General features: G+C 61.3%; 4 protein-coding genes across 4 annotated transcripts in view; 2 read left to right on the forward strand and 2 right to left on the reverse strand.

The window, feature by feature from the left end:
- Positions 1-715: 715 nt before the first annotated feature.
- On the forward strand, positions 716-2,670 carry F751_3588 (hypothetical protein; the record flags this gene model as incomplete). The annotated part of the gene is made up of 6 exons (XM_011400544.1): positions 716-845; positions 971-1,098; positions 1,210-1,351; positions 1,439-1,521; positions 1,728-2,052; positions 2,570-2,670. 6 exons carry the CDS (start codon positions 716-718, stop codon positions 2,668-2,670), a joined length of 909 nt encoding a protein of 302 aa, XP_011398846.1.
- A 1,434-nt stretch (positions 2,671-4,104) lies between these two features.
- Positions 4,105-5,713, reverse strand: F751_3589 (hypothetical protein; the record flags this gene model as incomplete). The annotated part of the gene is made up of 5 exons (XM_011400545.1): positions 4,105-4,120; positions 4,431-4,829; positions 5,000-5,082; positions 5,407-5,535; positions 5,663-5,713. The coding sequence occupies 5 exons, from the start codon at positions 5,711-5,713 to the stop codon at positions 4,105-4,107; spliced, it is 678 nt and encodes a 225-aa protein (XP_011398847.1).
- Positions 5,714-7,191: 1,478 nt separating this feature from the next.
- On the reverse strand, positions 7,192-9,352 carry F751_3590 (hypothetical protein; the record flags this gene model as incomplete). The annotated part of the gene is made up of 3 exons (XM_011400546.1): positions 7,192-7,201; positions 7,520-8,399; positions 9,280-9,352. 3 exons carry the CDS (start codon positions 9,350-9,352, stop codon positions 7,192-7,194), a joined length of 963 nt encoding a protein of 320 aa, XP_011398848.1.
- A 2,025-nt stretch (positions 9,353-11,377) lies between these two features.
- Positions 11,378-12,593, forward strand: part of F751_3591 (Membrane-bound O-acyltransferase domain-containing protein 2) — a gene marked incomplete at both ends in the record, with an annotated part of 4,473 nt that continues 3,257 nt past the window's right edge. The window contains 3 exons of the mRNA XM_011400547.1: positions 11,378-11,408; positions 11,857-12,028; positions 12,164-12,296. Of these exons, the coding sequence (XP_011398849.1) occupies positions 11,378-11,408; positions 11,857-12,028; positions 12,164-12,296 (336 nt within the window). The remainder of the gene's footprint in view (positions 11,409-11,856; positions 12,029-12,163; positions 12,297-12,593) is intronic.

Here is a 12,593-nt window from a genome sequence, read left to right on the forward strand (position 1 = left end):
TGATCAAATGTGCTTCATAAAGCAATAGTGAGGGGGGGGGGGGGGAGAGGGAAGATGGTGCTCGATGTGGGATTTGGGTTGGAAACCCCGACCACCCTTGCAGTGCTTTGCCTAGGGACCCGGAAACTGCTGCCCTCACTTCTGCTCCCCAGGCAAGACATACACGCACTCACACACTCACACACTCACACACACACTCCCCCGCAGGATGCCAAGCGGGCCATCGAGATCGCCAAGACCATCGCGGAGGGGGGCGCGGCCACCGGCGAGAAGGGGGAGGGCGAACATGGGCACACAAGTGTGATCCAGCACGCCGCCGAGCACCACGGCAACACCACTGCGCCGGTGGCGAAGCGCGTGCCCTCCCCGTCCACTCCAGAGAAGATGCAAGGCTGAAAAGCCGCTTTCACCATGAGCGCATGTAGCACCCCGCAGGGGCGGACAGTCTGAAGAAGGCGTCACTCTGTTACCATTGACCTGTCATCAGTTCTGGAGTCTTTACTGGCATTCATTGGAGTGATTTGGCATTGTCGGTCCCAACATCTTGGGAGATTTGGCACAGAATCAGATACGAAAGGGGGGGCACAGACCTTTAGTTCCCCGGTTGCATTCGAAGTGCTCGGCACAGCTAGGTTCGAAAATCTCTTGTGTCTTTCGAAACGTGGTCCTTTGCCTGTAGCAATTCAACTCCCAACAACACACGCAAATCTACAAGATGGCCAACCATTTGAAGCTTTCCAGCTTCTACGGGTCCAATATCGCCCGGCCGTACATTGTGTTCGACCCACAGGGTGCAGAGGTCTCGGCACGGGTCGACCGACCCCGTGTCAACGACGCCCTTATCGGTGAGCTGCCAGTATTTGGGCAGCTTCATGGCTATGGTATGGGAAAGGATAGTGCATGAGGAAGGCTCGGCCTCGTGGAGCAAACATCATGCCCGCTAACCCCTCCCGCCCCTCCTGCTCACCAGCCTGGGGGAGCAAGGTTCCGGTCAGTGCCGGGGGCCTCCTTGAGAAACCCCGCTGGGAGGGAGAGGAGCCTCCAACCCTGGTCAAGCCCTTGAATGACTTCCAGCTCTTCATCAAGGTGCACTCGGTGGTGGGGATGAGGATTGGGCTTCAGCCTTGTGGCACTGGCATGGATGAGTGCCTGGAGGGGGAAGAGGAGCTCGTGCGGCACCTTGACCCCCAGCTTTGCACCGCTCCTCAGGAGAAGAGGTTGGACATCCTGGCTGTAAATTCCCATCTGATGGTCGAGCCAGACCAGCCGGCCTTCATGGCAAGCGCAGCCGTTTTTTGGAAAGAGCGGCTGAATGAGGAGGAGCGCCAGGCTTACCAGACCCGTGCCCGAGGTGTGTGAGTCTTGGGTGCACCCTGCTGGCTCCTGTCTTGGTCAAGCATGCCCCCAGCATGGCCCCCGTGCTGCCGCCGCTCGACAGAGATGCGGGCGCAGTACAAGACTGACCTGGCAGCTCTGGAGCAGAGTAATCCTCGATACAAGACTTTCAGAGAGCACTTGAAGGTGGGTGTGGTACAGAGGTGTGTCCTGAAGGCTGCTCTTGGGTTGTGGGGTAGGGCCAGCAATATCCAGATCTGTTTGTCTTGCTCCACATTTGAGGAGTGCCTTGACTGGTCTCCTACATGCATGCATTCAGCGTTCTGTTCTCACAACCGGCTCGGCTTTCGCTGACAACCTCTGCATGCCCACCCCCGAACTCACAACCGCAGCGCTACAAGCAGTCTGTGTCCGGCATCGTCAGCGCGGCGAGGGAGCAGGCAGGCCCGCTGTGGAAGGTGCAACGCCGGCTGATGGGCAAGGGGAGGTACTCCAAGATGGGGGAACCGGCGGCGAGGTGGGCGTCGCCGGCGCGGGTGAACAGGCGCGCCGGCACCGACGGGCCCCCAGCCAGCACGACGCGCTCCGCCTCCCCTAGCACCGACTCCGACTCCGACTCTGACTCCGACGGCAAAAGCGAGCTTGAGGCCTCGATCCCCGCCACAAACGCGGCACGCCCTCGCTGTGCCACCCGCGCTCCCGACGGCGGGCAGGCCTGTGCGCCCAGGCACGGGGTGCACCTGCTGCACCAGGACGTCCTTCCCTCCCCCGCCGCCGCTGCACGGGCAAGGAACCGGGGCCGCAGCGCGCCGAGCGTGGCGCCCGCCCCCACCGGGCGGGCCTTGGCCCCAGCGCGACCGCGAGGAGAGCAGGGGAGGGAAGGGAGGAGCGCCACACCCCCGGGCATGTGGCGAGGGCTGCACGACGAGCCCTCCCAGTCTGAGGAAGGGGAGCCCTCCCAGGCCGTGCCTGGTGAGGCGGTGGTGTGTTTGGCTCCTGCATGACCAGCAGGAGCAGGGGCTGGCCGTGCGAGGACCTCCCTGCTTTCCTCTGTCATGGGGATGGGAAGGGGCAGGGGCATGGTTGGTCGTTGTGCGGTTCCTGGAGGTCCCCCGAGGCGGTGCCCTGGCTGGTCACCAGTCCCTCGCCCCAGCAAGATCCCCAGCCACTACGCGCGCAGAAACTCCGGGGGCGACGCAGGATCCCACCTCCCGGCCCCTGCCCCGACGGGGAGCGAGGGAGTCCCAGCAGCAGGCAGACCCGGCGGCGGCCCTCAACCTGCAGGACCTCGACCTTGCCTCGCCCGCCAAGCGCTCGCGCCGTGTCCGTCCCTGAGGGAGAATGGATTCAGAGCTCCATCCTTGCCTGCAGCCAGCCCCTGCATCGGTCCCGGATGACGTTTGCTGGGACGGTATGCTTCACCAAGACTGGCCCACTGACTCACCTTGTGCATTGAGCAATCAGCCTGTCCGAGCACCACTTTTCTGGCCCTCACTTGAATCATAACATGTTGACAATCAAGTAAAGACAACAAAACCTGACGAAAGCTGGCAGGTACTATGGGAAAGAATGAAAGTCTACAGTCAAGTCTCCAGTAGTGCAGATGTCTGAGCCGATCTGCCAGCTTAGTCAGGCCCCTCCCTCCGCTATTGCTGCTGCTGCTGCTGCTGGAATCGCTTCACAGCTGCTGCCATGGTATCCTAGGAATGGATTTGCAAGGTTTGCATGATGTCAGAGGATCAAGGTTGTGTACCCCAGCAGTCAACCCAAATGAAGACGATGGGGACATCACAGTCGGCGACCAGTCAGCCCAGCAAGTCCTATACAATACTTGTGCTCACCTCAACATGCATCAGGACCTCCTTTGCGAGGTGCAAAGACTCTACCATCCCTTGTTCTGCGCTGACGACTCCATTGGTCTGACAGCGGATCAGGATCTCAGACAGGTTAGGATGCTCCTTTGTGTAGCTCGACAGCTGTACATGGGGGCTGCAACGGCAGAGAGGATGGAGTGCGTTATGGTGAAAAGCTATGACATCCAGAGGGCCATGTGACATGGTGTGATCTCAAAATGTGAGCCAGGTCAAGATCCCAGGTCTGGCCGATGAGCGGAGCAACACACTTCTTCTGGGCATAGCGAGTCCCACACGACACTGGTGACTCACTGCATCCACATGACCTCTCTGAGGACATTCCCAAAAGTATGGTCTGTGTGTTGTGCAAGAGGGAAGGGGCTGAGGCAACAGTGCTGCTTGCCCAAAGAGGCATGACTGCCCCAATCCGACAGTTATAGCATACTTCCCAGTCCTTCAGCATCCGCTGAAAGTTGTAGTGAGGCCAAACTCACCTTCTCCTTCGAGCTTGACCAGCAGATTATTGCCAGGCTGCAGTGCCTCCGATTCTGTGCCGGTGGGTGCCGGAAGAGCACAGTGACGTTATGGCCGCAGAGGACTAGTCTCAGCAACGCATGCAAGGATTATCCTCCATCGTGCCCACCTGAATCTTCCATTTCTCTGACGAGAAGCTGTGCAGGCGCCTCAAAAGACCTATTCGATGTGCACAGTGGGTGCTGGGGCTCGACTGCGGTCCTCGACAAGGGTCTCGGGCAGTTGTGTGTTGTGGCCAAAGCCTTGAGCTCCACAACAAATACAATTTAGGTGATATGCGCAGATCGTGTTATCGCTCATGCGTTCACCTTCACGCATTTGCAGAGCTCGAAGACGACGCGCGAGCGCGCGAGCGCTTCCGGCAGTGCAGCACCCCCCCATCTCACAGGCGCATGTCCCTGTGAAAAAGAATGCCAACCAGATCCACCAACTCGATAAAAATCATTACAATGGCCTCAGAGCACCAGGTTACAGAGCCTCCGCAATTGTCCAGAGGGTATGCATGTGCAGGAAGAAGCTCCCACACAACACCCCCCCCCCCCGCCTCAGCCCGCCTGCCGTGCCTCCCAGGCTGTCATGGCGGAGCCCATGCCCTCGCCCACCACCCCCACCAGGTCCTTGAGCAGCTCCAGGCTCTGCGCCAGCCCCTGCTCCCCGCTCACCCCCGCCCCCGCCCGTGTCTGGACCCGCAGGTTGACATGGTTGTACCCTGGGTGCTCCTGACTGTACCCCGCCGCCTCCACCGCAGGGTGCGCCCAGGCCACGTCCCGGAAGGCATTGCCCAGCGTGTGGCTCTCGCCATCGATCACCGCCGCCACGGTCCGAGGCCCGGCCACAATGGGCTTACGGCGCGCGATGCCGGAGACGCCGCGGCGGTAGGGGTCAGAGACCCTGCCCTGGGCCACCCCAGCCAGCCAGAACCTGCCGTCGGGGCGGTCAGTGCGGTCCGGCAGCTCGCTCGCCTGGACCCGGGCGAAGGAGGGCTGGAACCGGCCGTGCATGGTGGCGGGGCCGGATGTCTGGGCGGGCAGGTACTCGGCGCGGTGGCCGTAGATGCTGGCGGACTGGCGAGGGGCTGCGCCGCCCCTCAGGCCCACGCGCTCCGCCCTGTGTGTGGTTTTTGGAGGGGGGGGGGGGGTGCAGGTGAAGATCCTTGGTCGCGGGCTCAAGAGCGCCCAAGAGTTGGCAGCACGCTGGCTCTGACAATGCGCTGTGCCCTGCACAGCCTGGAGGACCTCAATCTACAAGCGCTCGAGCACGTCAGAGAGGGTTCCCACCAGAGGGGCAGCTCCGCGCGCTCGTGGAGGGGCTTGTCCTCCCGAGTGGCGTCAGGGGGCCCGTCCAGCTCGGGGAAGTGGTACTGCAGAGGGGAAAAGGGGAAAGGGGGTGGGTGCAGGGCTCGCGGGTGAAGCGGCGTGGGAGCACTGGTGGGGTGATGTTCGCATTGCAGAGTCAGAGTGGTGCAGGCATGGCGAGCAGATCGTCAACTCCCGCTGGCCACACAACACTTGGGGGATCCAGACTCTCCACATGCATGTCAAAGCAAGTGCTGCCCCTCCCAGAGAGCCCTCTCCCCGGGTCCCTTGCCTCGCCAACACCTCGGGTCCCCTCCTTCCCCTGCTCTCCTCCACCAACTCACTCCATCAGAGAGCCACAGGGGCTGCTGCCCACTCGACCGCCCCACCGATTTGTACCACCAGCTGTCGGTGTCGGTGTGCCAGTTGGGGTGTCTGGACTGGAAGTCCAGCTGGTTGGCTAGGGTGGTTCCATACTTGGCCATCCACTTCTCCTCCGTCATTTGCCGCAGGTCCGCCTGCAGAGAAACACCCAAAGAGCATGAGTGATGTAATGCAGGCACCTCCACTCACTCGCACCTCGATGCAGGGGCCAGGACGCGGCCAGTCGCGGACCTTGGCACCCTTTCCCAGCCCTCCACTCACCGGGGCCTCTGAAGGCAGAATCGCATCCGAACCAGCATCATCCACCTTCATTGCTACCGCAGGGTCAATACCTGGACCTCTGCTCATTCTTTATCGTGTTGCGAGCTCAGCGAGTGACGCCGCGCCTCCAGCCCTGGAGGTGGCTCTGGCAGACCTACACCTTCCGTCACTCCCAAAATCACGCCAGCAAGCTCACATGTATCATATTTATGTCGCAAGAGGGGTATTTTGGAAGGTTTACAATTTACAAATGGGGCATTCAGCTCGTAGTATCGCGAGAAGGTCGTGCTCCCACATTCAGCGCGCCAGCCACCCCCGCTCCGCGCCCTGGAGTTGTGCCCGGGGCGTGTCTGCATCGATCCAAAGTCGCTCGCCTTTGAAAGGTTGCACGGCTACGGTTGTCCACAGCGGCATACAACCAGAACCTTTCCCTAAAACTGCAGCATGAGGACCCCAACTGTGGGTTAGATCGTACCCAAACACAGCAGCAGAAGGGGCCAACTGTGTGCATTGATCCTGAGCCATCGAGGCAGTCACCGGTATCTATCCAATTCCACGGCTAGCATCGCTCATTTTCACTGTTCTCCTGTGATCCAGTCCCCTCCGCTGGGCGGCTAGAGGGCGCGACGGTGCCACCTGTCCTACACCCTGCTGACCGCTTGGCCTGCCCACCAACTCCTGCCCTGCTGGTGACCCTTTCCGATGTGTCCTGACAGAGTCCTTCCATTTGACCTGTCTGTGTATCTAAAAATGTTTGCCGCAGTGGCGTGAACGCGATCCTTGCACTTTGAAGTCCCTCTCCACTCCATGCAAACACCTGGCCACCGTGAGGGTCAGGAGAGGATGCAGTGCCTGGCCTCTCATTCAACCAGCAAGAGGTGCCAGGCAATGCAGGGACTCAAGCCCACCTTCCCGGCGCTCGCTAAGAGTTGCCAGCCTGGCAACAGCATGGGACAGGGATGCGAGCGGCCACGGTGCTTGTTCCGTGATGGCGCTGGAGGAATCGAGGCCCTGGTCCGACAGAGAAAGATCCCGTCCCAAAGCCCAGCAACTGTGCACAGCCCTGCTGAGCTTTCTCCACCCCAGTCTGGCATGTAGGGGGGAGCGCATATGGCTAATTCTTGTCACGGCTCGTCGGAACAGGGGTGTTTGCGTGGCCGTGCAGGATACGTATCGCAGGCTCTCAACAGTAATTCGAGGTGACCGCCCCAGCGCCTGGCAAACAGTCGGTATGCTGTGCTCTCTTGCACCCACAGCCCATCCATATTGAGGAGCACGCTGCAGCGTATGACCCCTCTGTTGTGCCCTGCATGAAGATAGCCAGTATTCAACAGGTCCTGAAAGCTTGCCTCATGGAATCTCAGAGGTGGGTGCAAAAATCAGGCCAGTCATGGGTGTGGTCAGGTTGTTGGTCAAGCAACATGAGATTCGTTGTGGTCCAATTCGAGAAAACCAGTTGCGCGATAAGGAGTGAGAAATGGCTGGGAGCAGGGGGGCAGCCGGTGCTCGAGGCACTACCGAGAGGAAGTTCAGTACAGGCTGTGAGAGGGAGCTCAGGCATGGGCGAGGATATGTGGGGATGAGGACGGGAAGTCAAGGAGCCTGGCGCTGGGCATCGGCAGCAGGGAGGGGCATGGAGGCCCAGACCGCGCAGCGGCCCAATAGCCGCCGGCCCCGCCCTGGAGGCAGGCTGGGGAAGGAGTCCGGCTGGCGGCGCTTGGGCTGGGGGAGAGGAGGCCGGCCTGGAGAGGGTTCAGCGGGTAGATCGCGAGGACAGGCGCAGGCGCAGGGAACGGCCAGCCGGGTAGTGGGACGGAGCGTCTGGCGCGAGGGACGGCGGTGGTCGCGCGGCCCCACACGACGGTGGTGTGGCGCTTGTCGCCGCCCAGCAGCACAGCGCGCTCGTTGGTGAAGTGGCGCTCGGCCAGCGCCTGCCGCTTGGTAGCAGCGTTGAAGCATCTGGCGGTGGGGTGGGGTCCGGCCGTGCCGGGCGCTGCAGGCTCGGAAAGGAGGGTGCACCGTGCGGCGATGAAGTCGGCCGCTGCGGGGACGTCGGCGGCGACGGGGACAGGGGCACGCGGGGTGGTGATCGAAGCGGCGACCTTGGGAGAGGCGGCGACAGAGGGGCAGGGGGCGACGCCGCCATCAGGCGCGTGCACCGCCGTGATGCGCCTGGCGTCGACGCCAGCGCCGGACGCCGCGGCGTCCTCAGCGACGGCGACGGCGCGCTCCTCCCACGCCTTCCAGGCGGCCCCCAGCTTCGCCCCCAACGAGAACTCTCGCTCTACACCGGCGGCCTCCGCCTCCTGGAGCGTCGCCATGTCTGCCTCCTCCAGCCTCTCCGCCACCAGCGCCTCATCTGCCGCCATACGGTCAGCCATGAAGAAGGCAGGGAGGAGCAGGTCGCCGTCGTCCAAGTGGAAGCTCTCGGCGGCCTCCTCGGCCTCCTCGACCAGGTCGTAGGCCAGTGCCTGCAGGCGGTCCACCTCCGCCTGGGCCAGCTTGGCCTTCTCCTGCATGGCCAGCGCGGCCGCCTCGGAGTCCAGCGCCGCCTTCCGCTGTTCGGGGCTGGCCTGGCGGAGGGAGCGCTCCAGGTCGGCCAGACGGCGGATCACGTCGGCCACGACGGGGCGGTCTGCGGGGTCGGGGCGCAGGCAGTCGATCACCAGGCGGCGCAGGCCGGGAGCCAGGAGGCCGAAGCGGGACAGCCTGGGGTGGAACGTGCCAGCGTCGATGGCTGTATTTTGTGGTGTGGGGGAGGGGGGTCCGCGCGCTAAGCGGGTGCGGGAGGAGTGGCCGAGGAGGGCCGGGGGATGGATCTGGGCTTGTCGGCCATTATAGGTGGAGGTGGGGGGCAAAGCTTTAGGGGGAGCCTGGCAAAGCAACCGGCACCCAGACATGGCACACCAACACATGGGACCCTCTTTCATTCCTAAACCTAAGCGCACCCATCTCGAAGCAGGTCTGGGTCCAGCCGCTCTTTATGTGTGGGCCCTGCAGCTCCAGCAGCATGCAGCCAAAGGCGTACACGTCGCCAGCCCGGGGATTGCGCGCCAGGGTGCACATGTCCTCGGGGCCGGTGTGGCTGAGGGTGCGCCTGTGTGCGATTTTGTGGGGGAGACGGGGGTTGGGGAACGGGTCAGGCTGGGCGAGGGGCCTCACGCGTCATCATCCCCAGCCACTCACACCCACTCTGAGCTCATCGATACACCCCCCTCCCCAAGAGACAACCCCAACTGTGCGCCGTCACAAACATGCATCCAGGCCAGGCGCTGGACGTCTGGGGCAGGCCGCCGTCCGGCTCCAGCTTGGCCACGCCGTCGATTCGCCCGCCACTCCCTCCACATTCACCGCCGCCCTCCTCTCCCGTATTACATGATTGCTCGAATGCGCCTGTGGTGGCCGCAGGGCTATGCGGTTCAGTCCTATACCCGCACATCTGCACCAAAAAGGGCGTCCCCACAGCCGTCTGCATCACAACTCCAATAGGTGTCTCAGTGTGCGCAGGGGACTTTAGAGTGTCGTCCGCTGGCACATGCGCTGGTTCCTATCATCCCATCCTGCTCATTTGCTTTGAGAAGTCATTTACAACCACGACATACTGGGCTATGTGCCACCAACCCCCCAGCCCTCCACCATCTCCTCCACCATCCCCCCCACCGCTGTCTCCTCCTCCCAGCCCTCCCCCATCCCAGTCGTTGAATGCTCGAGTGCGCCTGTGGTGACTCAAGGGGAATGTGGTGCGGGGCTTTACCCAAACATATGCTGGCAGCCACAGCGCACTGGGCTGCAACAGTAATGCCTGCGTCTGCTGCTGTGCTCGTGTCCAAAGAGCCTGGAGTGCGCCTGACGCACCCTGCCTCGGCCTGCGTTACGAATAGGGAACAAAGCGTGTGACATCTATGAAGGAAACATGCCAGCGGATACTTGTGGACCTGTATGTTTGCAACCCCTGTTAAATAGAGCAAGGAGTACCCTTTGAACTCACCGTGGTCTTGGAGCTGTCACTGGTAAAGGAGCCAGTGACACGAGCCTCGGCAAGTCCTGGACGGGAGATGGTGGTGGACGCCTGCGCAAGGGAGCTTGCAAACCTTCCCAAGTCACTGTAGCTTCCTACGAAGCCTCCTGTGGATGACGCAGGCAGGAACCCATCACTCGAGCCCTGCTCGGTAGGGTGAACATGGAGGGCATTCAAAAGTCGCTGCAAGTGGGCAGCATGCCTTGGAAATGAGGTGTTTAATCGCCCCGGCAACCCCACAGCTCCTCCACTGTACCTGCCCGATGCAGGACCCTTTCACGGAAGAGACGTCGAGAAAGCTGGTCGCCTGAACAGTCGACGCAGCCCGTGCTCTAATGCCCGAAGCCGATCCGGACGCCACCCCTGAGGCGGAGGCCAGGGTCCTGTGGATTGGTTACAGGAAACCCTCTGATGGAAGATTTGCTTTGGGGATGGAGGTCAGAGTATCCGGACGGTTTCCTCGGAATGATCTTGCGGCACAAAATGCTCAGTGTGTGATTGAGGTAATGCTTGTGGAGTTTTTCGACTCTTAAACACATTGCCTCCGCCGAGGAAAGAAGTGCAAGTGCAAGACCGACTACGGTGACCCATGCGCCGTTGCGCAGCAGGACATGCATGCTCGCAAGATGCCGACACCAGACACTCTGCAGAGACCCAAACACGGAACACAAAACTCCTCTGTAACAGCCCCTTTACAACTCTATCATCTGTTCAAGGTCCGGTGAGCCCAATATCTATAGTCGGCGGCCTTTGTAGTATCCTTCATCCGGACGGGAAGCTTCGAGCTGGTTGTCGATTCGGCCAAGAGAGCTGCCCACGATCATACTTGTGAGGGGATGGGATATCATTCCGTACCAGAACACCCATGGAACAAGTTAGACTTGCTTCAGTCGCGCCTAGCGCATGGAGTGTAGGCATGTTCGGCACGGTTTGAGCAAGGGTGCGGGCCGGAGGAGACTCGCTTGTCGATGCCTGCTCTTGAGTGACAATCACAGCGGTTTGTGTGCGCCTGATACATCAGAATCAGTGACCGGAGCTCCCAGGAACATAAGGCAGCTGCAAGGCTGATCGCGTGTATTATAATGAACACCAAATAATACTAGCAGGGATTCCGTTATTCGCAAGGCGCTCGAGGCAGGGAGGCCTGGTATTTTACCATGAAAAGATGGGGAGGCCCATAGTAGTGAACTTGGAAGGAATCCAACATGACGGCACCAAAGATTGCCCTGAGAGTAAAGCTGAGGATCCATTACAGTGTGCCCGGACTTCAAGACTTAGGGGACCTAGGCAAATCAATCCATGCTGGAACGTTGGTAGTTGGCAGACTTTCACTGGATCAAGAATGTGAAAGGAAAGGTGCAGAGGATACGGTACCCCTTCGCCAATCATGTTCATGTTAGGCTTTCAAGAGCCTGAAGTGTAACTTGTCTTCGCCTGGCTCAGAGTTGTGGCTGGGCATGAGTGTCAGTAGCCGAAGAAGTCTTCCATGAACTACAAAGTCAACCACCCTAGTCTACAAGGTTACCTCAGTATCCCTATCGAATGTCTCATCAAGTTTGCCATTCGCAAAGGGATGTCTTGACGCCTTATAGTTGGGGATGGCATGAGAAACAACGGGCAATCTGGGCAGATGGCGGATCCCAAAAGCCGGCCCCGCGCGCTGCGGGTGGGATCCACCCCCCCTTAGGCCAGATGCCATGCAGCCCAGACCAAATGACAATCACCAAGGTGCAAAATCACCTTGTGAGGGTTTCTCTCACTCTAAGCGTGCTTCGTACCTGCCACGGGGCCCACTACCTCCAGGATTAAGGCCCACTGAGCTCCTCAGGCCGGCCAGGCTCCCCGTTCATCTGGTGGGGTCAAGCCAGTCTCAACCCTGCTCCTTAGCGACCGCAACCCTGCGCCATGACACATAACCTGATCAAGCCCATGTCATGGGAACTCGCAGCATCCTCCTCCCTGGCTTTGTCGCTGTCAGAGATGCGCTTCGTTGTTGCCTTCGTCCTTTATGTGCTGGTGGGAGTCGGCCTGCGGCACGTGCGGTCCACCAAAGGCGAGTGGACGCGAACCTGACCTCTTGCATGGCATGCACTGGTTCTTCAATGTGCCTGCGAGTCGCACGGGGTGCGTGCAGCGGCCCCGTGAACAACAACTCCCTCCCTAGACCCCCGAACAGCTCGGCACTGGTATGCCGTGATCACGGGCTTCCTCCTCATCTACTACCCCTTTGGGACGGGGGTGCTCCACGCCCTCGTCCCATCCTCCCTCATATACCTGGCGATGTGCGCCTTCCCCACCCACTGCGGGACGCTGGCGTGGCTGATCGCCTTCCCCTACCTCATCATGAAGTGCGAGGGGTGGATCAGGGGGGGTCGCCAGATGGTGTCCATCAAGGAGGGCAGGCTGGAGAGGAAGGCTTGCTGGTGCTCGATGGCCGAGAGGATGGCTCGCCAGCCCCGCCACCCCCCCCCTTGTCCCTGCAGCCACGTCTTCCAGGCCAGCGGTCTGTCATGGAAGGAGGGCCAGCTCGACTTCACGGGGGCCCAGATGGTCCTGACCCTCAAGCTCGTTGCCATCGGCGTGTGCTACCAGGACGGCCGCACCCACGCAGACAAGGTGGGCTGGCAGGAGGGCGGCGTCGGGTGCGGCACTCGATGCGTGCCGCTCGGGCCTCCAGACCCTGCCGCCGGTGTGGTGCGCGACCAGGGTGTGCATGGCCTGCGCTGGCCGGCGACTGCGCGGCTCGTTCGGGGGGAAGGTCATCGAGCCTGCGCTGCAAGGGCAAAGGCTCCCCACCCCTTGCATGGGGCGTGGAGGCGCGCCCCATGCTGGAAGCCTCTGGGCCCTCCCACCCCACCCTTTCCCCCCAACGCACCTGCCCCTCGCCACACTCGGCCCCCCCTCACTTGCCCG

Source organism: Auxenochlorella protothecoides (assembly GCF_000733215.1).
Source record: "Auxenochlorella protothecoides strain 0710 unplaced genomic scaffold scaffold38, whole genome shotgun sequence".
NCBI lineage: Eukaryota > Viridiplantae > Chlorophyta > Trebouxiophyceae > Chlorellales > Chlorellaceae > Auxenochlorella > Auxenochlorella protothecoides.